This window comes from Scardinius erythrophthalmus (assembly GCF_964197995.2).
Source record: "Scardinius erythrophthalmus genome assembly, chromosome: 19".
NCBI lineage: Eukaryota > Metazoa > Chordata > Actinopteri > Cypriniformes > Leuciscidae > Scardinius > Scardinius erythrophthalmus.
In genome coordinates, this window is record NC_138239.1 from 38,021,937 (window position 1) to 38,047,833 (window position 25,897).

Here is a 25,897-nt window from a genome sequence, read left to right on the forward strand (position 1 = left end):
GGAGACTCAAGAAGAAGTGACAACATGTGGAACAGGGTTTCTCAAACTCGGTCCTGGAGGGCCACTGTCCTGCACAGTTTAGCTCCAACCCTGATCAAACACACCTAGCTGTGAGTTTCTAGTGATCCTGAAGACATTGATTAGCTTGCTCAGGTGTGTTTGATCAGGGTTGGAGCTAAACTGTGCAGGACTGTGTCCCTCCAGGACCGAGTTTGAGAAACCCTGATGTAGAAGCAACAGGACATTTCTGAATGGATGAATTTATGTTGCTGATGTGGAGTTAACTATCTTCTAGTCATTAGCATATTCTGTCATGATAATATATAAATGCGTTCCCGGGGGCGGGGTTTATGTAAATTTTAGGGTTAGTGATGTCACTAACTCGTGAGGAATGTGGTGTAGTCTCTACCAGCCGTTTGTTGTAGTCCTTATAAAGATATTTCTGTAAAAGCAAATATCTCCCTTTGCTTTAAACTCTGAGTGTTGTAACTTTGCAGATGTTGTTTACGCTCAAACAGCAACATTACACACTAACTAAAGTTAGAAAAGTCAAATCATAATCAACCACCCCTTTAACTTGTTCGGCTTCATGCAGTCAGAAGCTCATATTCTGAGGCACAGGGGGTGTCTCTCCATCACCCACCGTTATACTGGTGCATCCGAGGGCAGATACTGTATTCTTCATCATATTTCCTCGTCTTTTCACTGTCTACACTGGACACGAAGCCCTCGCCGTCAGTGGAAAGAAAGTAGAGAGGGAAAACAACACAATTTCCTCACTTTATTCTTAGAATATGTTCACAGTGTTCATCCACATACTGTTCATCCAGACACGATTATAGACGAGTGCACTATTAGAGCGATTTTAATTTGACAATGTGCGTGTCATTAGTGTGTGATTGACCCGTTGTCTGTGTTTGTTGAAAGCATGTTTCTGTTTAGTGGCGGCCGTGTTTGTGTTCTCAGTTCTGTGTGGGGTCGATCACTCTCCCCATGAACAACAGGCTAGAAGTGGCTTCATGGTACAGAAAGAAGAAGAAGGGCCTGTTGATGATGAAAGTGGCTGGCAGAGAATAAGCCGTGATTCCCACTGATGTGGCGGAGGCTGCGCTGGTGCCTTTCTCATCCACCTCGATCACGGCTTTATGCAGCACCTGCACAACACACACACACACACGCAATCGAGCATTAATGGCTGCGTTTACATCCAATGTTGTCAATTTAAATTATGTGTAAAATTAAATGCCATAAAATTTGTGAATAGAGCAGCGTTTCCATCTCATGTGTTCAAGAGAACAAAATCATCACCTCCTGTTAAATTTGGTTTACATTATCAGTAATAAAACTGTACGTTTCTGCAATCGGCTGTTTTCCCTCCATCATAAACGAGTGTGTCTCAGAGCGTCAGACGAAACACAGTAAACACTGTCATGTTCTCTAGCGTTCGGATGCTGGTGTTCGGGAACACACTCGTGTGTGTGAGACGCTTCTGGAGGGAATTAAACCAAATCACTCTGATCACACACTTCGACTCCGGCGTTTCAGAAACACCAAACCAACATCTGAGATGCTGCGATGCCATTGGTCCACCGGTTACTCCAGTTATCCAATCACAGCTTCTGATGAGGCGTCCAGGGATTTATTCAGTTAACGTGTTTCCATCGTAGTTTATGTGTCTTATTATATAATAAAAAAAAAAATCCTACTCCAATGAGTGCAAATGTTTTTATGCAGATTTGTATAATTTATGCGCATCTTGCCGTTATCATCCATCATTTTTTTATGTAATAAGCCAAGATTCACATAAAAACACAGCTAATGTGAGTGTGTGTGAGGCTACAGTAACCTGTGAGATTTTCAGATGCCCCTCTTTGCTTAAACCCGTCAGGTTGGCTGAATCGAGGAAAACACTGTCGATGCCCAGATGTGGCAGAATTTCATGCATGTTGTAAGACTGCTCCATCTTGAACTTGGGCAGATGAACCTCCATTCTCCTGAACGAGAGAGAGAGAGTCGGAGAGGAAGACAGTACAACATGTATAAAGTCAATCATGATGGCTAAAATAGAGGTTAAATAAAGAGTTCCACCAAATATGGGAATTCATTTACTCTCCCGTCTGTCTTTTCCACACAACAGCTGTTGATAGTGATCATGTTTGTCAGTTGCTGAAAAGTATGAGTGTATTACTCCTGCACTATTGCCTTACAATGCTTTGAGTCTTTGAGAAGATCTTTTTTCATGATCTTCATTCACTGTTATGATGAAAAGGGTCTTTGTTTTGTGTTTATCAGGGTTTTGAAAGAACACAAAGAAAAGTAAATGGTTAATTTTTTTTCTATCTTTGAGAAGCTGTTATAGTTTTTATTAATATTGTGAATTACTTATATTGTTATATGTTCCGTTTACATTTTAAATGTATAGTTTTAGTACGCACACACAGTAGTGGCCAAAACTGATGCCCAACCTTGGAAAACTTCACACTATATTCAAAAATGATTAAAAATGTGTTAAAAGATTTTGTAATCATATCATGTAGTTGTGCTAGGAGTCGAGTGCTTATTAGTGATATAACGCAAAGAAACATGCCAAATTGTGCGAAAATTTTTGGCCATACAAAAAAAAAAAAAAAAACATAAGCAAAAACAAGAGCGAACCAACCAAATATTAATAACTGATTATGTTGTAGTCAATGTTTGCTTTTTCCTGTCAGATTTTTGTTGGTGTATGCATTTTTTTTGTTTAGTAAACTAATAGCTGTAGCTGTAGTTTGCCTTTTTTGCCAAAAAATTTGGTCAGATAAATACCAAGTTTTTATCTGACAACACAAACACATGTAATAAAGCATCAATAGCTACGTTTCTCACCAATGTTGTGAATTTAACTTATAATATGGCATGAAACATTTGTGAATAAAGCAGCGTTTCCATTCCACCAAGAGAACAAAATCGTCTTTTCCTGTGAAATTGGCTCTAAATATCAATAATAAAACTGTAAGTTTCTGCAGTCAAGCTCTTTATTCCTCCATCATGTCTCAGAGCGTCAGACAAAACACAATAAACCCTGTCATGTTCTCTTTAGTGTTTTGTTCTTTCCTCATAAAGTATTTTAAACTTATAAATATCTATCTATCTATCTATCTATCTATCTATCTATCTATCTATCTATCTATCTATCTATCTATCTATCTATCTATCTATCTATCTATCTATCATTTAAAGTAACATTTTTTCTATGGTTATAAACCCTGGTAAATGGTAAATGTCATTCACACAGAACGCTTTTTTGTGGTTACAAATAATGAAAAACAATGCAATTTTTTTTTAAATAAAAAAAACTTCTTTTAACTTGAACGGCAAATTTTTAGAATCCCTTGTCATGCGTGAGATGCTCAAAACACGCAAGCACAGTGATCAAACACGTCTGTCTAGCGCATTTACATAGAAAAACAATGTAAAAGTAACACAGTGGAATGCAAAAACATATTCTGTGTGAACATTTGCCGCTCACGTTCGCCTCATGTTTTTGATCCAGCCTAAGAATCGCTCAGCGTTGATCTCGTCATCTATGACGGTGTAGTCGGCAGCGGCGTCAGGCAGGACGATGAGCAGAGCCGCTCCACCGCGGTACGGCAGACGCAGCACTCGAGCGCGCAGCTCACTGTCTTCAGCCGTCGAGAACTTATCCTCCTTAAACATCATGGGGACTTGAACAATCTTATACTTGTCGACATAAAAGCGACTCATTTCCGTGCTGTTTGGGTCGAACGGATGATCCCAGGCACCTTGAAAACAAAGAGTTTTAGATGATATAACAGTTGTTTTACAGAAGTTCATTGCTGTTTCCACACTGCAAGAAATTATTTTACTTGAGAATAGAAATTACTTAAGATATTAAATCTTGTTTTCTGAAAAAATATATTTTGATGAACTCTTTCCCCACCATGACAGAATTTTCTGGCAATCCACATTTTCACTGTTATACAGTAGGGGGCGCTATTACACATCTTCTGAAAGTACTGAATCTCCAGATCAAAACACAGGAGAAGAAGCAGCAAAAACAAGTAATATAAGCATTGCTGACACTAGTCAGCTAATGTGATCATCAAACAGCATATAAATCAAAACTGCCTAATGTTACTAAATTAAATGTTGAACCCATCCATCTTCTTCCGCTTCTCCGGTGCCGGGTTGCGGGGGCAGCAGTCTAAGCAGGGATGCCCAGACTTCCCTCTCCCTAGACACTTCCTCCAGCTCTTCCGGGGGGACACCGAGGCGTTCCCAAGCCAGCTGGGAGACATAACCCCTCCAGCGTGTTTTAGGTCTTCCCCGGGGTCTCCTCCTGGTGGGACGCGCCCGGAACACCTCCCAGAGAAGGCGTCCAGCAGGCATCCGGAACAGATGCCCGAGCCACCTCAGCTGGCCCCTCTCGATGTGGAGGAGCAGCGGCTCTACTCTGAGCTCCTCCCGAGTGACCGAGCTCCTCACCCTATCTCTAGGGAGCGCCCAGCCACCCTGCGGAGAAAGCTCATTTCGGCCACCTGTATCCGGGATCTTGTCCTTTCGGTCATGACCCACAACTCATGACAATAGGTGAGAGTAGGAATGTAGATTGACCAGTAAATCGAGAGCTTCGCTTTGCGGCTCAGCTCTTTCTTCACCACGACAGACCGGTACATCGACCACATTACTGCAGAAGCTGCACCGATCCGTCTGTCACTTTCCCATTCCATTGTTCGCTCACTCGTGAACAAGACCTCAAGATACTTGAACTCCTCCACTTGAGGCAGGAACTCTCCACCAACCTGAAGTGGGCTTGCCACCCTTTTCCAACTGAGAACCATGGCCTCGGATTTACAGGTGCTGATTCTCATCCCAGCTGCTTCACACTCGGCTGCAAACCGTCCCAGTGCATGCTGAAGGTCCTGGTCTGGCCAGCACGACAACATCATCCGCAAAAAGCAGAGACGAAATTGTGTGGTCCCCAAACCTGACACCCTCCGGCCCCTGGCTACGCCTAGAAATTCTGCCCATAAAAATTATGAACAGAACTGGTGACAAAGGGCAGCCCTGCCGGAGTCCAACATGCACCGGGAACAAGTCTGACTTACTGCCGGCAATGCAAACCAAGCTCCTGCTCTGGTCGTTCAGGGACCGTACAGCCCTTAGCAAAGGGCCCTGGACCCCATACTCCAAGAGCACCCTCCACAGGATGCCGCGAGGGACACAGTCGAATGCCTTCTCCAAATTTACAAAGCACATGTGGACTGGTTGGGCAAACTCCCATGAACCCTCCAGCACCCTGTAGAGGGTATAGAGCTGGTCCAGTGTTCCACGACCGGGACAAAAACCGCACTGTTCCTCCTGAATCCGAGGCTCTACTATCGGCCGTATTCTCCTCTCCAGTACCCTGGCATAGACTTTCCCAGGGAGGCTAAGGAGTGTGATCCCCCTGTAGTTGGAACACACCCTCCGGTCCCCATTCTTAAAAAGAGGGACCAACACCCCGGTCTGACAGCCCAGAGGCACTGTCCCCGACTGCCACGCGATGTTGCAGAGGCGTGTCAGCCAAGACAGCCCCACAACATCCAGAGACTTGAGGTACTCAGGGCGGATCTCATCCACCCATGGTGCCTTGCCACGAGGAACTTCTTGACTACCTAGGTGACTTCAGCTTTGGTAATGGACGAGTCCACCTCCGAGCCTTTGGCCTCTGCTTCCCCAATGGACGACGTGTCGTGGGATTGAGGAGATCCTCGTATTCCTTACACCGTCTGACGATATCCCCAGTTGAGGTCAACAGCTGCCCACCTCCACTGTAAACGGCGTTGGTAGGGCACTGCTTCCCTCTCCTGAGGCGCCGGACGGTTTGCCAGAATCTCTTTGAGGCCAACCGGTAGTCCTTCTCCATGGCCTCACCGAACTCCTCCCAGGCCCGATTTTTTGCCTCCACAACCACCCGGGCTGCAGTCCACTTGGCCTGCTGGTACCCCTCAGCTTTCTCAGGAGTCCCACAAGCCAGCCAGGCCCGATAGGACTCCTTCTTCAGTTTGACGGCTTCAGCTTCCGATGTCCACCACCGGGTTCGGGGATTGCCGCCTCGACAGGCACCGGAGACCTTACGGCCAAAGCTCAGAGCTCATTAAAATATTAATGTTTTGTCCCGACGGAAGGAGCATCCTTGAGTATGATAAGGTATTGAGGGAAATCGATTATAATCCCGTTCATGGTAGAGAAAGCTGATAACATGTAGGCTACACAGGGAAAGTAACAATGAAGTTATTGAATGAAACATAAACACAGCTTTTGTGTCTTTATCATCTTTTCCGCATATATACTGACACAGATAATCATTTTCATTTTATGAATGAATGGCTTGCTCTAACTGTTGCTGGTCTTCGTCTACAACACACGCTTTTGCACCCCCTGCTGGTGAGGTCGACTAACAGCAGATGAAGAGTATGCTCGGTAATCTATTGCTTTTCCTGCAGTTCCTGGATGTCAATGTTGAATTTACTGTCGAATTTGAACCACTGAATTTGTGGAAGCGAATTTGCAAAGCGAAATAAAATGGACCAAAAATTGCCTGTTGAATATTATAGGTTGTATTTTTAAACAATTTGAATATTTTGGAAGTGAAATATGAAAGGTGAATATGGATTATTGAATTTTTAATAATGAAAATGTGTTTGAAATGTTTTTAATTGAAATATTCACAGCCTAAATATTCAACCATGCTGAATTTCAACCCATAAAAATGCAAGCCCTAAAAATACAATGCATTAAAATGCAAGCATGGTTAATGCAATGCCGATTTTTTTCAAGTAGTGCAATTCAACAGGCTTTTTTTTTCTAAAACATTTGGCATTATTTTACTTCCATAGGCATGTGTTAGTGTCAAGATGTCTAAGGGAAGCGAGGCGGTTGCATCCTTCTCGCCCTAACTGGATTCCTTTCTGGGATTTTGTCACTTTTCAAACAACTGCATACAGTGCAGTTAAATGTGCTCTCTCTCTCTCTCTCTCTCTGTCTCTCTCTCTCTCTCTCTCTCTCTCTCAAGACAACGCTCTTACTCACGTTGGCGTGTGGTAAAAGAGTAGGGGACCTGCATGCATGGTCTAAGAGCACTGCTTGTTTGAAATTTTGGTAGGAATGACTGTATGATCAGGCTGACACCAAGACGCAGAACAATATGTACCCAAAGTGCTGTCTACTTCATACAGAGTGCAAATTATAAAACTGCAGGCGTTCACCCCTCAGAAACCTGCATGCTTTATGCCCGGTCGCGCTTTACGGGTTTATGTGGACAGATTCAACGAGTCAATTCAGGCTGTCAGAACAGCTGTTTGTGTATTTCGGAGGTTGTGCTTTTGGAGTCCACGCTCATTCTACTAGGAGTATGGCTTCTTCGTAGGCTTGGGCAAAAGGAATGTTGATTCAGGACATTTTGTCTGGCTGCAGGTTGGTCTTCTAGAAACACCTTTGCTAGACTTTACAACCTTGATATTTCTTCTTGTGTACCACGTTTTGTCTGTGCAAAGAGATGCCAGCTGACTTTCTATTGGTTGCTTGTGCACCTGACCACTCCTTTCACTCTGAAATGCGTTGTTTTAACAGGGTCCAGTATTGACCATGCCCTTCAATCTGAACTGTGTGGTTTCAGCTAGGTCTGGTACTGAGCTCTGCTCTGACTCGGCCGCTCTGATTAGAGAGTTTATTCATTGCCTTAGATAAGCATTCGAGCTGTAATTCTGTTCTGTTGGCATCTCTTAGGTCCGCTCGTTGGTATGTAAGGCAGTAAACAGACTCAAGCTTGATTTTTTTATTGTGATTTTGTTCGCTATGTTTGAGTTCTGTATACAGCGGTTTTTATGCTGTTCTTAAAAGCATAGCTCGCAATGTCGAGAGACTGACTCGAAAGGGAACATCTCCGGTTACTTTCGTAACCTCAGTTGCCTAAGAAGAGGTAATGAGACATTGCACATGCTGCTGTGTACAAACCTCAGAGACTTATAAATGTTGCTTTTCAGTCTTAAGATTCTGAGGCAATGGCAATGAGTAACAAGCAATATAGTGGATGGCTCCACCCCTAGCTTGCAAGTTCAAATGTCATTGGCCAGTAAAGTTTACTGGCACTGTGCAATTAAGCTTCATTATTAAAGGGATAGTTCACCCAAAAATGAAAATTCTGTCATCATTTACTCACCCTCAAGTTGTTTCAAACCTGTATGAATTTCTAAGAAGATATTTTGAAAAATGTCTGTAACCAAACAGTTGATGGACCCCATTGACTTCCATAGTAGGACAAAAAAAAATACTATGGAAGTCAATGGGGTCCATCAACTGTTTGGACCATCAACCATCAACCGGGTCTGGCGGTACCACTTTTAGCATAGCTTAGCATAGATCATTGAATCGGACAAGACCATTAGTATCTCTCTCAAAAAAATGACCAAAGAGTTTCGATATATAGAAACTATTCTCTCATTCCTGCGTAATAATCAAAAAACTTTGCTGCCGTACCATGAGTCCTGCAGGCGTAATGATATGACGCAGCGCCTGAAAATAGGTCTAATAGGTTAGACAAACTTAGTCCCGGTCACGTTGGAAGTTACCGAGCTGGGGACTATTTTCAGGTGCTGCGTCATATCATTACGCCTGCTGCACTCATGGTACGGCAGCACAGTTCCTTGATTATTACGCAGGAATGAGAGTATAGTTCCTAGCCATATCAGCCTAGAAAATTGCAACTTTTCATTTTCCGTCGGTCTTAGTACACGATGTAACTACAGAAGAGTCAAGTTTTAAATAGGAAAAATATCAAAACTCTTTGGTCATTTTTTTGAGAGAGATGCTAATGGTCTTGTCCGATTCAATGATCTATGCTAAGCTATGCTAAAAGTGGTACCGCCAGACCCGGAGATCGGCTGAATGGATTCGAAAACGGTAAAACTCAACTATTTAACTCTGGGGGAGTTGTAAAATTTGTTTGCGATCAAATATTCAATATCTCTACTCTCCATAGTTACATCAGCGGTAGCAGTTCAAACAAATATTACGTAATTTACGTCTCGTCGATGATTGGTTGATATACCAAGGGTGAAATACTCAATGGTGATTGGCTAATATTTTATAGTCTCCGGCTGTGGATTTACCTCCACCTCCCTTTCTCTATTCCCAAAGACTCGCACGGTGGTTACACTTACAGTGGTGAAATAACAAACAAGAAATACACATTCTGAGACATATAATGAAAAACCGGGAATTTTATTTACATTAAATCGGCCTACTCCCATTTTCACCTCAATGTTGTGGGTAGGCTTTGCCTCCCTTGCCGAGCCGCCACTGAATATTTGTACTGGGAAGCCAGACAAAAATACAGAGGAAGAACATAATATTTAGCAGTGCATGCGCAGAGAAACTCACCCTGATAGAAAATGGTGTTGAGGAGCATCATCTTCGTCAATGGCTCGATACTCGTCACCATTTCATTCACTTTATTGCCGGTCTTTCTGCTCACATACTCATTGACGATGCTCTTGCTGAGCTCAGCCTTGCTGAAATCCACATTATTCACATCAGCACCAAAGAACATCTTGATCTGATCGCTGAAGAGGCTCTCGACCTGAAAGCGCTCGTCCACGAAGAGTGCCGTGCCCTGCTCCATCTGCAGCTTTCTGTCCTGCGAGATGTTCTTCTGCAGCTGCTCGAAGAGCCGTGGGACGAGCAAAGCGTCTCCGCCTCCATCCAGAGAGTCCAGATTCAGTCCCTTCAAGATCTCCCTGCGAGTCGAGCCCTTGGCAGCCAGTAAGAGCGTGGCGAAAGACGTGGAAACACTTAGCGGTGAGAAGAAGACGTTTTTGTCATGAAAACTTGATATCTTGCGATAGAGGTTCATGGCAAAGTCAATATTTCTGAAGGCCAGATCAGTGACATCAGGAGTTTTGGGCTCTTGACTTTTGAGAACGCACAGAAATCCAGATGAAAAAATGAGGGTGAACAGCACTTTTAACTCCATTTTATTATCTTGTTTGTCAAAAAATCCCTTGACCTGAAGATATAGAAATAAATAAATAAAATATATTGTTTATTGATTATATTGAGATTTAATAATCAATGCAGACTCAAGAAGACCCACTGCAACACATACTGAACTGTACTGTTAGCTATGCATGTTTTTTGTTGTTGTTTTTTTTTACAAAAATGCACAAAATATAAACTACAAAATAATAATCTGTTTGCGAAACTATTTTGTACTAACGTAAGAACTAAAAGCACCAAACATGCTGGAAAAACCCTGAACAATCAAAAAACCCAAACATCTGAAAATGTGAACTATAATTATAAACATAAAATAACATTTATACTCACCGACAGACCGCAGAGAAAGATCTTGTGTTGTCTGTTGTGTTCTGACTGTTTGCAGAGACAAAGTTCAGTGTGCGTTAGAGATTATCTATTAACAATCAAACAATTTCCAGCCTATAAAGACTCATCCGAGACAGATCAATGACGGCGATCGCCAGGTCCTTCTGACTTGAGTTTGAGTTTTGATGACAGCTTGAGTGAGTACTTCATTAAGAATGATCATAGGGAACTCACTACAATTTCATATCTGCATATTTTTCAGGTCATCACAACTGAAAGAGATTGTTCACCCACAAATGAACCGTCTGTCATTATTTACTCTCCCTCATGTCGTTCCAGACCTGTATGACTTACTTTCTTCTGTGGAACACAAACTTCTTATCCATGATGAGTCTGTGGCGTCAAATGGAGTCAATGAGAGTCAATGGTGTCCAAAACAACACTGAACCCCATTGATTATATGGAAAAAACAACTGAACGTCCTTCAAATATCTTCTTTTATGCTCCACAGAAGAAAGAAAGTCATAGTGCGTGTAAATGATGACAGAATGCTTATTTTGGGCATGTACTTCATTTGCTCATGTGAAGCAGCGAAGTGAAGGTGGACTCGGATGTGAAGACGGTGGACGATCAGTCAAACTTAACCGTGTAACAAGTGTAAAAGCTGTGGATCAGTTTCAGGCATGACAAATCACATCAAGGTCATTCCTACAGTTTGCTGGATTAAGTCCCCATGAAAGAACACTGCATATATTTTGTATAAAATGCAACTTTCATACCACATGGCTTTTCATGCATATGTACCCAAATTAATATAAATTCATAATGATTAGAACCCAAGCATAATTTAAAACAACAACTTTTTTAAGCACTTGACAGGCAAATTCCCGCGCCCCCAATCACGCTTTCTCAACTTCACTTTGAAATATAGCTTACATATACATAACCCTTTAAAATCTCAAGCATACGCCCTATCGAATACAGCTTCGGAGGCTAAGCGTATCCCATCATGCATCATGTTCATGCATAAATCTTCACTGAGAAAAACCTGCGTGTCCTGAAATGTCGAGGAAAACATTCCACTGTAAGTTCAATTAATTAGATTTTACATATAATTTGATAGTAAACCCAAGTGTTGCACATTTTATTGGTGCAAAGATGAGAAGGCTTTGTGTATTTTGTAGAACATTTGCAACTGTTTTTATTTATTTATTATAATTTAATTAGAAGAACCACAGTTTTTAATCTGTGTTTTATTACATGGGAGCTACGGAACTGACATGTAGTATTGTATTGCATGCACATTTAATTTTAGGATTTTTTTTTAAATCATTATTGAAAATCAAAATAAAGCTCTGTAAACACTTGCATTTTTAAGTGTGTCCCATCAGGTAATCAAGTGTTCTACACACACATGCAGTCTTCACGCTTGAACTAGGGCCAATAGGAAATACATGGTCATGTAGGAGGTCAAGTGCAAAGACTGCGTGGTATTCGGACAGGCCCGATGTTTCAGAAGGGTGCTCGTGAGTTCATTAGCTTAAAACCTCCACCCTGTTACACACTGCCTTGTGAGAATGTCATGTAACATGGTGGATTAATGTCAAAGAAAGTGAATGTGAAATATTTGGCCAGGATTATTAGGTTAACCTGAGCTTGACCAGTGTGTTTACTGGCAGACAGACATTTCTCCCTCTGAAAAGTCTAAAAAATAACAGAATTAAAAAAAAAATTAATTCAACAAACCTGCTGAGTCTGAAATCCAGCAAGCTGTAGGAATGACCCGTGTGCCTGACTTCACCGGTTTAGCTGCGTGACCAAGATGCTTCACTGAGAACATCTCTTCTGTTGTTCGATTTTTTTGTTTAATTCAATTTGATTAAATGTTGGAACATTTAAAATTTCACTCTGCAAACAATTTTGACAAAGTACATCACTGCATCATCCTTCCCTCGGGACATTCTGACCTGAAACGCATTTAAAAAAAAGAAAGAAAAAAGTATTGAGTGTTCATCTGAGGACTTTTGTCGCACTTGAACCACGAATACACACAAAAGAAATGTTTGGATTCAAGGAGTTTTGTGGTTGAAATTTTAAAAAGTAACAAATCCTTCCCTCGCGGGTCAGTTTGACCCCTTAGGAATGAATGGAAAGCGAGGAATGCAGAAACACACAGAAAAACCTAAAAATGCTCAAAATTCAAACTAAAAATGCTAAAACTTTAGCAAAAGATTGTATAATGTCTACATGTGTATCTGAATGTATACTGAAGAGAAACTAACTTTAGGACCCAGAGGAACAGCTCATTTACTCCATATAGAGCTATAGCGCCATCTAGAATCATGAAATATCATCTTATATTATTATTTTCCACAAGAGGTCAAAGACTCCCAATGTAAGACATTTAGAGCTGATTTAATAGGGTTATGCATGAAATTGTGAGTTATTTTGAATTTCAGTTGAAAGAATGTGAGGAATGTGCTTAAATTATTATCTATTTATTATTTATTGATCAAATCTAGTAATTTAAAGGTAAATAAAAAATGTTCTAAAAAAATGCATTAAAAATAGAAAAAAATATCAAAATGGAATGAAAGCAGCTTTCTGGACAAAATAAATATATATATATAATTTTAGGGCTTTGAGGGAAGGATGAAGATTAAACTAAAGCGTGGATAAAGATCAGTCATCAGTGGAACATCTGTCGTCTTCAAGAACGCTAATAATCCAGAGAGAAGGGACAGAGAAAAACCACTCGAGGGGGAAAACAAATATTTTTATTTAAGAAACAAAAAGTGTGTATATAGAAGTGCAAGAATTATCAATCACTTAAAAACTATTTCTGAATATGAAACGAGTTTGGAACCGAAAGATCTGCAGAGGGACGACTAAACCAAGAGAAGGTCTGAATCTGTACGGTGATGAACGTCATTTCATCACGCTCTTATTCTTCAACATCTGCCCTCACACACACACACACACACACACACACACACACTGTGCTTGTGAGAGTCGACCTTCACAGGCCACTGATGAATCACAGATACGGACACGTGTCACACGCCTCACCTGTGACAGTAATTCACTACAGTTCACAGAGGAAAAGAGGAAAGAGACCCAATAAAGCCCGAATGGTCCCACTTTAGCAGGTTCCTCGTGACGCGGGCGTCTCGCTCTCGGCGACTGCAGTCTGAGGAAGAGGAATGTACCGGGGGAAGAGCTTCCCTTTGACCTCATTCATCTCGCAGAGGTCAAGCGAAGCTAAACTAATGTCCCTTGATTGACACGGCAGGACCCGAGCGCAGTGGAGACTCCCGTCGGGTGGATCGTGGCGTTCAGAGCGTCTCTGCTGGATGGTCACTGGTTGGGTTTGGTCCCGCTGTCCTTCTCTTCGCCTGCCAATGACACACAGCAAAACAACATGTGCTGAGGAGCGCAGATCCTGTGGCCATCGCTGAAACCGCTTAGACTGTGGTAGCATAAACTTAACTTAAGACTGTCGCTGCGTCCGAAATCAAATACTTTCCAACTTAATAGTCTACGAAAACAGAAGGCGGATAACCTACCACTCCCGCCAAGGTAAGTGCGCATTTGATTGACACTTTACTATCCCATGAGGCCATAGAAGAGGGTATATGAATGGCGGTGAACTGACGCTGGGAGGTCATGTGACAGTATCAACATGGCAGATGAAGTACTAGCTCTGTTGTATGTGTGCTATTTCTTGTCATTTGATTACCGGTATTTGTTCTTATTCTATCACTGACAGTTGTCTCTAACTATATTTGACATTTATATGAGTAGTAGTTACTTGTAGTTGTTAGTGTCACAACCGTATTTATTAAGGTTATGGATACAAAAAAAAGACAAGAAGACTATAACTAGGCCTATTTTATTCATTTATCACTCTTTGTGGTGGTGCCAGTAAAAACACACTAAAAAACACACTGGAAACTTTTAAAATAGCCTAACGGGGCACTTTAAAGGATAAGTTCACTTCAGAATTACTGAATTAGTTCACTCCACTATATGGAGAAAAATGATTTATTCTTCTTCAAAATCATTCATTTCTTTCCGACTGAAAAGAACTACTGCAAATGGGCCGAAACCCCCTCATTCAGATGAACTTCTGTGGTGCGGATCATGCCTAAACGAGCGGGACTAAGGGAGAAAAGACGGCAGGCCCTGAAACACACACTCCAGACGAGCTGGGTGTGAAGACGGCCTCAGACTGATGACCCCTTACACAGCTAGCGGATAAAGTAGATCTGGATCCCTCGCTCACATGACCCGAGACTGGTCTGGTGTCTTTAGATGGGCTGCTGAGAGATGTGTAAAGCAGGAGTATTGGATGACCGAGGGACTCTTACCGGTGGTGTTGCTGGCGTTCTGCTGCTGCCTGTGAGGAGATCACACATCATCACTGATCTGATCATGATCACAGTAACAGGAGTGTGTGCCGGTGCGCTCACCTGTCGAAGTAGGCCTGTCTCCTCCTGCGCAGCTCCTCTGCCGAGAGCGTCTCCTTCTCCATGCTTCCCGACTCATGAGACGAGCTCGCCGTCACAACCGCACCGGGGCTTCTGGGATCAACGCCGCCTGCTGACAGCACATTACACTCACCATGAAACCGAAACTTGGTACAAATATACGCAATTTCTATTGATACACTGCAAAAAAAACATTTTCTTTCTTAGTATTTTTGTCTTGTTTCCAATCCTAATATCAAAAAAAATTATTAAATCAAGAAGCATTTCCTAGATGAGTAAAAAGCCATAAGATATTAGGCCTATGTCTTGTTTTGTGGGGACACGACGCAAGTGTGTTTCACTAGTTTCAGTCCGACGCAGTTTTCATTTTCATGTCCTGCGCCACGCTGTTTAAATAGTAAATGCATTTGCGCCGATCTGTGTGCCCATGGGCTGCTGGTCTGAGAACGAGGTGTGTGTTCAGGCGCATTGTTGGAGCGCTGCTATTTTGAGGAACTGAAATAGACCGAGCCACTGACCAACTGAAACCTGCTCTAAAGTCGATGGCACAGTATTTTTTTTTAAGTTAAAGGGCACGTTAGTAATATGAGCCTATAGGCGGGTCCACAACGCGTGTACACTCAGCTTATCACACACTCTGCTTATTACACACACAGGGACACCCAGCAGCACACAAACATGCCAAACATTAAAAATGAAAGGATCACAATGTAAAAGATTATTATTGTGAACATAAAGATGGTGGAATCCGGTTTGTCTCGTAGATGATATGCTTGCACTTTAATCTCTCTCTCTCTCACATACACACACACACACACACACACACACACACACACACACACACACACACACACAAACAGCTTTAACCTCACGCACGAGCAGATCCGTTTCCTCGCTAGAGAAGCGTTCAGTTTTTCCACTTGCAAATTCCGTCATGTAAATAGCGAATCCACCATGGCGCAAGCGCAACAGGCTTGTAAAGGGAATGGGAGATGAGACTCTGATTGGTTTATTGCACGTTATGCCCAAAACACACCCATTACTCATTAAGAGAATAGAGACAAAACACACCCATTACTCATTAAGAGAATAGGGACGACCCTTTTAGACAATGCGCCGGGAGCGCTGACCATTTTTCCCGTCATTAAACTAGCCCTAAGTGCACTTGCGCCGTGCGCTTTAGACCATGAGCTTAGATTGTTAAAACAGGGCCCGATATGCAGACGAGTGTGTGTCTCACCCTGCATGCTGAGCTGGATGGCCCTGCGCAGGTCGGCCTCCTCGTCCTCCACCTCCATGTGTTGTCTACTGAGAGCCAGAGCCTTCCTCAGCTCCTCCTCATCCTCGTCCAGCGGCGCTTCGTCCCCGGGGAGTGTGGTGTCTGACACCGGAGGCACTGACAACCTGATCCACAGCACACACTCGTCAGAGGCACACACACTCAACGTGCAGACATCAGTGATCCACGGCTACGCATTACGTAAGGGATAATGTACATCCGGTTGTTATCTCAGAATAAACCCAACAGGGCGATCAGGTCGTCATCAGCCACACACACACACACACCTGAAGGGGGTTTATTATGAGATATCACACACACACACCTGAAGGGGTTTATTCTGAGATAACACACACACACCTGAAGGGGTTTATTCTGAGATAACACACACACACACACACACACACACACACACCTGAAGGGGGTTTATGCTGAAATAACACACACACACACATGCCTGAAGGGGTTAGGGATAACTGAGTTTATTCTGAGATAACAACCGGCTGGATGTACATTATCTCGTTTATTACACGGCTACTTGCCACATAAGTAAATAATTAGACACGAAATATTGAAATATTTTAAACGCAAAGCTTCACGTCAGATGACTCAGTCTACTGTGATTGGTCAGAAAGCAAACGCTCATTATCATATGTGAATCTCAGCTCTTGATCACAGTGATACGAACAGTAACGATGGCGTGGGTTTTACCGTATCAATCTCAGAAAACAGCGTCTTCTCCACATGAACCAAACTCTTCCAGTCTCAGATAAACTACAGTGTTTGAGGGCGGAGCTAAGAGACCACAGGCTGGCATTATGCAAATTAGTTACTAACCTACAGAGATTCATCAGGAAGTGAGACTGAATTACTGACGACTCGTTTCAGTTCAGAATCGCTTCTTTCTCTTAGGAGACTAAAACTTTATTAATCTGCACTTTGATCTTCGCAGAGCTTTCACATTCACAAACAGCTCCATCACACACTACAGGAAAGGGAATATCTGAAAAAGCATAATAGGGGCACTTTAACACCGGGAGGTCTTTGCCTCCACGTCATGCACTGAAATCATTTGATGCACATCTAGCCGTGGATTAATCTTTATGTATTTAATCCTCATGCTATGATGAAATTATGGTGTTTGTTTTGGGTGTCAAATAACTTCAGGAATAATAAAATAAGGAATAAATACAGTAGTCAACATTTGAAGTGGATCAAAAAAGTGAATCAAAGTTGTCCTAAAACAAGAACAGGTATTGTTTAAAATTCATGTATAACTCTGATGAGAGGTTTTGATCCGCTTCAAAGGTTGATGACTGTAGTTTAGAGTGTTTCAAGCATGTCATGTGACGAGAGTCAGCGCACCTCTGGGCCTCGTCTTCTCCGATCAGCTTCGGCCGCTGCTGTTGCTCCACTCGCATGATCCGCAGAATCTGATCCGCTTCACAATCCGGCAGGTTTCCCCGGATCACAAATATGGAATAACCTGGAATATGGAGTTCCCATGCATTATGCATGTGGACGCACCGATGATGAGGTCATGTGATGCGCGGCCATGTACGAGCTTTACCTTCTTGCTGTAGCTGCGCTAAGAACAGGGCCAGGTACGTGTCTGATATGAGCTCCGGTCCGGTCAGCAGCGAGTTCAGATTAAACCACTAGATCAAGAGAGAGAAACTCAACATCATCTCATACAACCCCAGTGGATGAATCTGTGTCTTCTCAAGCCAAAGACAGGTGTGTGTAAGAAAAACATCAACATTCTGTCAGACGAGCAATCCGAAGGGTGTCAGTTCTCGCACAAACTTCACAACGCACTTACATTTAAGTCAAGCTGAACTTATAAACATGCCTAAAACAGTTGGCTAGGAGTGATGATTTATAGCTAAAATAGTTTAATAATTTAAGTATTTTTCTAACATATCGTTTGGCTTCAGAAGACAGATTCATCCACTAGAATCGTGTGTATCACCATGTGTGTGTGGTTTTTCAAGTGTCAAATGAGCGGTAGCCATTCACTTGCATTATATAGACTCTCAGAGATAGGTTATTTTCCAGAAAATCTTTGATTGTGTTAAGCTTAAGAAAGTCATATACTGTAACTATACATTGTGAATGATATGAGGGGGAGTAAATGAAGAGAAAACTTTCATTTTTGGGTGAACAATTCCTTTAAATTATCAGGAAATTTTAATTCTGAAGTGAACTAATACCTTAAGCTCATAATCATATTAAAACATGGTGTACGCCGATTTCAATAAACAAGCATGTAAACACTTTAATGGCATCTAAACCAGTGTGCATGTGCATTTCAGAAGTGCAGAAGAACTGAGTTCATGTTGACATGAATATAATGCAGTGTTAATGGTCAAAAACATGGAAATGGATAATTGATAAAAAATTATCTACTATCAAAAAAAAAATTAGATAAAAAAAAAAAAAAAAAAAAGATAGATACAAAAGAGCTGGCATGTGTGCTGGAAGAGCTTGACCAGAAGAGCCTTGGTAAAAATAACCACTATTTTTAGAAAATAATCATAATGATGCAAATTGCATGTAAACACGAGTGTTTGCTCATGTCATGTAAACATTTCACTGTGATTGAGTCCTGATTGGAAATAGTCACATTATCGGTGCACATGCAAACGTAGTGCTTGTTTTAGACGAGACACATACCTGCTGTCCCAGCTTACGCACCGTAAACCAGTGCTCCTTATAGTTACATATAAAGGCCTTCTCGTGTCTGAAAGCAAACATGAAGAGGATGAACGTCACTCAGCGGATAACACTACGGATGCTGAAGCTGTCAGAAAGGCTTACATGGGATCGATCTGTAACTGCTGGTACTCTCTGCTGTTGAAGAGAATGATCTCCAAACCCCAGACCCCCAGTGCGTTACTGATGACCTGCAAGACACAGCACACCTGTACTCAGCGAGTGCACGTGACGTCTGAAACAGTCACACAGGGACAGCGGGATGGGAGGATCGTGAAAGTCTCGCTACATGTAAAATAAGAGGGACTGAAGATGCACGGTGAAAAGGAATCACAGAAGAACTGGGATAAAAGTTTATAGTTTGATATAAACACTGATGTCTGCAGTAGCGAACAAAATAGAGCAAATCTCCTTTTAAAAGTGACTTGACACTTCAATTACATTGCACCAGTAGGTGGCGACAAGCGACTGCTAAAATAATGCATTTTTCATCGAATCATTCATTCAAGAGATTTGTTCAAATATGTTGATTCGTCCAGTAATCAAGCAAGTGAAGTCTTTGAGTGAGTTATTGAAGCATTCATTCAAAAGATTCATTCAAAAATGCTGATTCATCCAGTAATGAAGCAAGTGAAGTCATTATGAGTGAGTTATTGAAGCATCCATTCAAAAGATTCATTAAAAAATGCTGATTCATCCAGTAATGAAGCAAGTGAAGTCATTGAGAGTGAGTTATTGAAGCATTCATTCAAAAGATTCATTAAAAAATGCAGATTCATCCAGTAATGAAGCAAGTGAAGTCATTATGAGTGAGTTATTGAAGCATTCATTCAAAAGATTCATTAAAAAATGCGGATTCATCCAGTAATGAAGCAAGTGAAGTCATTGAGAGTGAGTTATTGAAGCATTCATTCAAAAGATTCATTAAAAAATGCTGATTCATCCAGTAATGAAGCAAGTGAAGTCATTATGAGTGAGTTATTGAAGCATTCATTCAAAAGATTCATTAAAAAATGCGGATTCATCCAGTAATGAAGCAAGTGAAGTCATTATGAGTGAGTTATTGAAGCATTCATTCAAAAGATTCATTAAAAAATGCTGATTCATCCAGTAATGAAGCAAGTGAAGTCATTAAGAGTGAGTTATTGAAGCATTCATTCAAAAGATTCATTAGAAAATGCTGATTCATCCAGTAATGAAGCAAGTGAAGTCATTATGAGTGAGTTATTGAAGCATTCATTCAAAATATTAAAGGTGCCCTAGAATTTGAATTTATCTTGGCATAGTTAAATAACAAGAGTTCAGTACATGGACATGACATACAGTGAGTCTCAAACACCATTGTTTTCTCCTTCTTATTTAAATCTCGTTTTTGAAAAACACCCCTGAAAAATAGGCGAATCTCCACATAACACCGACTGTGACGCAACAGTCGGGATCATTAATATGTACGCCTCCAAAAATTTGCATATGCCAGTCCATGTTCAATGCCAGGCGGAACTGCGCAACCGAATCATCGTCCGAATCATTTTTCTTCGAGAGACATCATGGCTTGCAAACGAGCGAAGCATGGCAGTTGCTCAGTGTTTGGATGTACAAATGAACGCAAAGGTATTTTTTTAGTTCCTTCATCCGAGCCTCTGAAGAACCACTGGGTTATGTGAATGTCTGATGTGTAATTGTTCAAGTTCAGACAGATAATCTTTCTCTCAAAGTCGTTCAATACTGTTTATGCATCAGTAAATCAAGCCAGTGACTAAACGATCAACTTCACATCGTTTCTCTTAGTAGGATGAAAATAATCGTACTTAAACTGTGACTAATATACAGATAGCGATCAAAGAACAATCCCTTTCCAGTCGCCCAAGCTGTCAATCACACAGCGCGAGTTTATCTGGACACTTGCCAAAACTCGTTATGAAATCAATGACGCTGTATAATGAAGCTCTTACTGTACTTACATCATGTTTGCATTGGTGAAATCATTAGTGAGAGTGCAGAAACTGTGTTGCAATGATAAGATCTTCATTCACGTGATCAACAGGCTTACACTGAAGTCTCACAGCAGCCAATCACAGCAGTGGGCGTTTACACAGAAGTCTCACAGCAGCCAATCACAGCAGTGGGCGTTTACACTGAAGTCTCACAGCAGACACGCCCCTTAAAGAGTGTTCAAATCAGAGGCTAAAATCAGGCTAGGAAAAATGCCTTTTATTTCTAAATTATAACAAATTTTGATCTAAAAAACATACTAACATTATAAGGGCACCCCAGGAAATATTCTAAAATAATAAAATAATCCATGCAATGGCACCTTTAATTCAAAAATGTTGATTCATCCAGTAATGAAGCAATTGAAGTCATTATGAGTGAGTCCTTGAAGCATTCATTCAAAAGATTCATTAAAAAATGCTGATTCATCCAGTAATGAAGCAAGTGAAGTCTTTATGAGTGAGTTATTGAAGCATTCATTCAAAAGATTGGTATCAAAACACTGATTCATCCAGTAATGAAGCAAAATAAGTATTTATGTGTGAGTGATTGAAGCATTTTCAAGAGATTCATTCAAAAATGTTGATTCATCCAGTAATGAAGCAAGTCAAGTGTCTATGAGTGAGTCATTGAAGCATTCATTCAAGATTAAGTCAAAAACACTGATTCATGCAGTAATGAAGCCAGTGGGAAGTCTTTATGAGTGAGTTATTGAATCATTAATTTTAACACATTTTAAATATTCAGATTAATGAAACACTTTGACTACAGAAAATAACATTTAAATTGTGATTCTCAGTTTATCCAGAATCGTGCAGCTCTAAAAAGATTATGAAGACAAACTGTAGACAATCATGCACAAGAAGCCGGAGAACACGACTGAAGGAGGACTGTGATGTGATGCTCTCACTGTCAAGTCTACAACACTGAAAATAGAGGTTTTCACAGCAGGAGGTTCAAAGAAGAACAGTTTTCGGTTCTTAAAGTCCCCTGTGGTGAAAATCCAGCTTTTAATGTTGTTTATGTGTCTATGTGGTGTTTTAATCTGCTTTAAGACAAACCATGTGTAAATTCATAAGTCGACAGCATTGCTGAGTATTTCCTCCTTAAAACTGCAGTGAACCAAAGACAGTCTCAAAAACACGCTTTGAAATCGCTGGTGTTTCTGACGTCACAAACTACCTTGTAACCAATCAGATCAACGTGTGATCGTCAACCAGTGGATCTCTGAGCTGAGGGAGTGAGTGGAGGCGGGGCTCATTTGCATATTCATAGAACCGCGTATACTAAATGAGGCATGGGTGTCGAGTTACAGTCAAGATATTTTAAGACATTTTTTTTAAGGAAAAAAAGTTTAAATATGTAACTCAAAGATGAGTTTTAAGGGATACAATTATTGACTACAGGCGGACTTTGAAAGAATCACTTTATTCTTAGTGTAATGAACAATTTAATCATCTAAATTACCTTTTTATTCTATAAAGAACGTTTTGTGCAGTCGAAAGATTCAAAGGATGTGAAATATCCTTCATGGAACCATCAATGCCACTAAAGAACCGTTATTATAAGAGTGCAGAAACTGCTGTACAGAGCCTCAGATGTGACTCACCTGAATGGAAAAGAAGCCGCTGTCATCCATGTTTCCCGACGGTTGCTGGAGAAGACAGAACACACAGATGTTAGGATTATAAGAGTGAGCAGTGAGCTGTGAGCAGTGAGTGTGTGTGTGTGTGTGTGTGTGTGAGTGTGTGTGTGCACCTGTAGGAAGGTCCTGTACTCCTCCGTCTGCACTCCTCCCTCCGCCATGCGCATGCGCTCCTCCTCGTCCAGCTGGTGTGCGATCGACGACAGCTCCACCGGACTGAAGTACTCGCCCTGTAGGAGGTTATTCAAGCAGTGCTGCGCACACAGAGAGCCCTCTTGCTGAAACACACACACACACACACACACACACACACACACACACACACACATTACTGTCAGGGATTTTACATGCACATTCAGTCATTTTAGCAGACGCTTTTGTCCACAGCGACTTACAAACTTACAGCAAGCGAGTCGTCATGAAGAGGCAAAAACAAAAACCAGTGCTCAGAATACAAAGTTCAGGCATTGCTTAGAGTAATAATAATAATAATAATATATCATACTTTACATGTAAATATATATATATATATATATATATATATATATATATATATATATATATATATATATATATGTATATTACATGTAAAGTATGATCCTTCTCGTGTGAGAGACCCAATCCTCACACTTAAACAGCTGCTAAATAATTTCATATATGATGACCCAATTAATACTGTGAAAGAATTATTATTGTAAATTTGTAAAACATTTAGTTTCTATTACATCACTGTTTTTTTTTCTACTGACAGTACTGTACTGTTATGTTTAATTATTTATTTTTATCAAATGATTTTAATGAAATGTATTAATTGTTAAATTTATTTAAATCAAATTTCATGCATTTCAATCAACTTTTATTTTAATCTAAAAAAATTATTTTAATCTTATTTTAACTATGTATTTATTTTGACCTTTTACACTATTGTTATTTTTTATTTATTTTAATCAAGTTTTATTTATGTTTAGCTTTATCAACTTTATATCAAATTGTATTTTCATTTATTTTAATTGCATAATTTTTTTATTAAATCAAATTTTAGTAATTTATTACATTACATCATTGCGTTTTTCTACTCACTGTAGTACTGTGCTGTTAGATGCTCTATTTATTTGTTTATTTTTATAAACTATTTTAATCACATATTAATTTATTATTTAAATATTTTTAATACATTTATTTAATTACTTAGTTTTATCTGATTTTTATACACTACTTCTCTGTTTTTATTTATTTTAATCGAGTTATATTTATTTAGTTTTACTAAATGTAATTATTTTAATTTAAATCGATTTGTTTTTATCTTATTTATTTTAATAAAATGTACTAATTTATTATTCATTTATTTAAACACATTTATCAATTTATTTACTTAGTATCTTATTTTTATTTTTACACTACTTTTCAGTTTTTATTTATTTTAATCAAGCTTTTTTTAATCAAATGTAATTATTTATTTGTTTTACATTTATTTTATTTTAGTTTCATGTACAAATTTATTCATTTCAATTAAATTTTTTTTTTTTTTACATTTATTTGTTAAGTGTTTTATTAAATAACTTTTTTAACAATTTATTCATCTAATCTGATATATTATTGTATTATTGAAAAAAAAATCGTGTTTTATTTTAATAACATTTATTTAGTTTGTTAAATTATTTATGTATTTTCACACTGTTTTTCTGTAAACTTTGGACCCCGGACCGCAGTTTATAAACCCTGATGACTGTGACTCATTTACAGTGCTAACCAGAGTTACTGCAGTTCTGGATCTTACAGTAAAACTGTGACTTCAGAAATGAAAGCTCATCCCATAATAACTGATTATGCGTTTACTGTAGTAAAATTAAACAAATAAAAGGACACGATATTCCCAGAATTGCCCTGGAGAACAGCATTAGTCGCATATTTATTCAGAACTACGGTATCGGTGTATAATAACGTAAGTTACCATGGTAAATGTTAGTAAATGCAGTTACTGTGGTGTTTATAGAATCATAATCTGCGACATTAGCTTCACATGAGAGAGATGTGAGAATAATAAAAGCGGAACAATGACAGTAAACAAAACAACTCGAAGAATTTCAGCCCATTTCAGATCGTTGACAGTCGATAAAAGTCCATAAACGCTTCATATAAGCCCGTGTGAGAATAAGCTGAAACACGGACAAAGCTCTTATTTATGGGGTGGAGCACGTGTGTTAAATATAGATATCATTCATAAATATAATTCGCTAAAATGCGATTCTTACTTTTTCGTGGAAAATAGACTCCATGTTTGTGAAAGTGTGAATGACGGGACAGTCGGAAACAACGACACGCCAAAACATGTCAAAATAAAAGTCCTCCATTATTCAACATTTGTTAAACGATCTTTTTTTTTTAAATTACATATTTAAAACTAGATAGATAGATAGATAGATAGATAGATAGATAGATAGATAGATAGATAGATAGATAGATAGATAGATAGATAGATAGATAGATAGATAGATAGATAGATAGATAGATAGATAGATAGATAGATAGATAGATAGATAGATAGATAGATAGATAGATAGATAGATAGATAGATAGATAGATAGATAGATAGATTTGGAAAACCTCCAAAATTTGCAACAACTTGTTGAGATTTATGTCTCTGATTTTCTGTTAACGTGTTATGGATTTTTTTTTTTTTTTTTTTTTACAATTTTAATTTAAAAGTAGTATTTTTATTCATTTTTTATAACAATAAACACATTTTTTCAACTTTGTTTCACTTCAATAATCGTGGCAATAATCTTCGTAATAATAATCTTCTTTAAAAAGAGCTCAAACTTCCGTCTGTGACCCAAAGCATTCCAGATTTACCACAGTTTAATTTGGAAATTAGAATTTTCAAGTCTACACTCAAAAAGTGATAAACAGCTAATAAATGGAAATGAACTATTCCATAAATATAATTTAGTACCACAAAATCCCTTAAAACTACAAAATATTAAACAAAAAACATTATCGAACTAAAAAATAACCTAGTACATGTATTTCTTTAATTAAAAAAAGAAAAGAAAAAAGAAAAAGAAAAATCGGTAATTTTGACCGCAGCACGTGCAGGGTTCGGTATAGTATCTTTTACCTACTTTGTATTTTGAATGAATATCAAATGTACATGTCCAATACATTTGTAAACACGTTACAATATGCATATCACCTAGCTTTTTCTGCAGCAGTTTGTTTCTGCTATAAAGAAGTGATATCGCCATCTTGTGTGTTTTGCCTATAAGGCTCCTTCACGTGAATACCAGTGCATTATTAGCTGGCAGTTGCTAACTCACAGGTGTTTCATATGACATGATATGATGAGGCCAAAACCAGCAGTGCAAGACGAGTATTTGTAGACAAATAACAGGCTCGTGTCGATTGCATTTT

At 39.7% G+C, this 25,897-nt stretch overlaps 2 protein-coding genes across 10 annotated transcripts; both read right to left on the minus strand.

Moving 5' to 3' along the window:
- Positions 1–761: 761 nt before the first annotated feature.
- Positions 762–13,602, minus strand: serpina10b (serpin peptidase inhibitor, clade A (alpha-1 antiproteinase, antitrypsin), member 10b; the record flags this gene model as incomplete). The annotated part of the gene is made up of 6 exons (XM_081393884.1): positions 762–1,154; positions 1,847–1,994; positions 3,509–3,782; positions 9,424–10,048; positions 10,369–10,413; positions 13,435–13,602. 6 exons carry the CDS (start codon positions 13,600–13,602, stop codon positions 963–965), a joined length of 1,452 nt encoding a protein of 483 aa, XP_081250010.1. The 3' UTR covers positions 762–962.
- On the minus strand, positions 13,123–25,786 carry atxn3 (ataxin 3). 9 transcript variants are annotated; one of them, XM_081393893.1, is made up of 11 exons: positions 25,680–25,786; positions 22,600–22,764; positions 22,451–22,495; positions 18,955–19,040; positions 18,811–18,877; positions 17,705–17,792; positions 17,500–17,620; positions 16,096–16,259; positions 14,838–14,964; positions 14,736–14,764; positions 13,123–13,760 (listed from the first exon to the last, which is right to left on the minus strand). In XM_081393893.1, the coding sequence occupies exons 2-11, from the start codon at positions 22,651–22,653 to the stop codon at positions 13,723–13,725; spliced, it is 819 nt and encodes a 272-aa protein (XP_081250019.1). In that variant the 5' UTR covers positions 22,654–22,764; positions 25,680–25,786; the 3' UTR covers positions 13,123–13,722. The 9 variants fall into 9 exon arrangements, with proteins under 9 accessions (XP_081250019.1, XP_081250015.1, XP_081250016.1 ...); XM_081393889.1 differs by having other exon boundaries at positions 25,609–25,700; XM_081393890.1 differs by lacking the exon at positions 25,680–25,786 and adding an exon at positions 24,739–24,813 and having other exon boundaries at positions 14,838–14,967.
- Between the last annotated feature and the right edge of the window lie 111 nt (positions 25,787–25,897).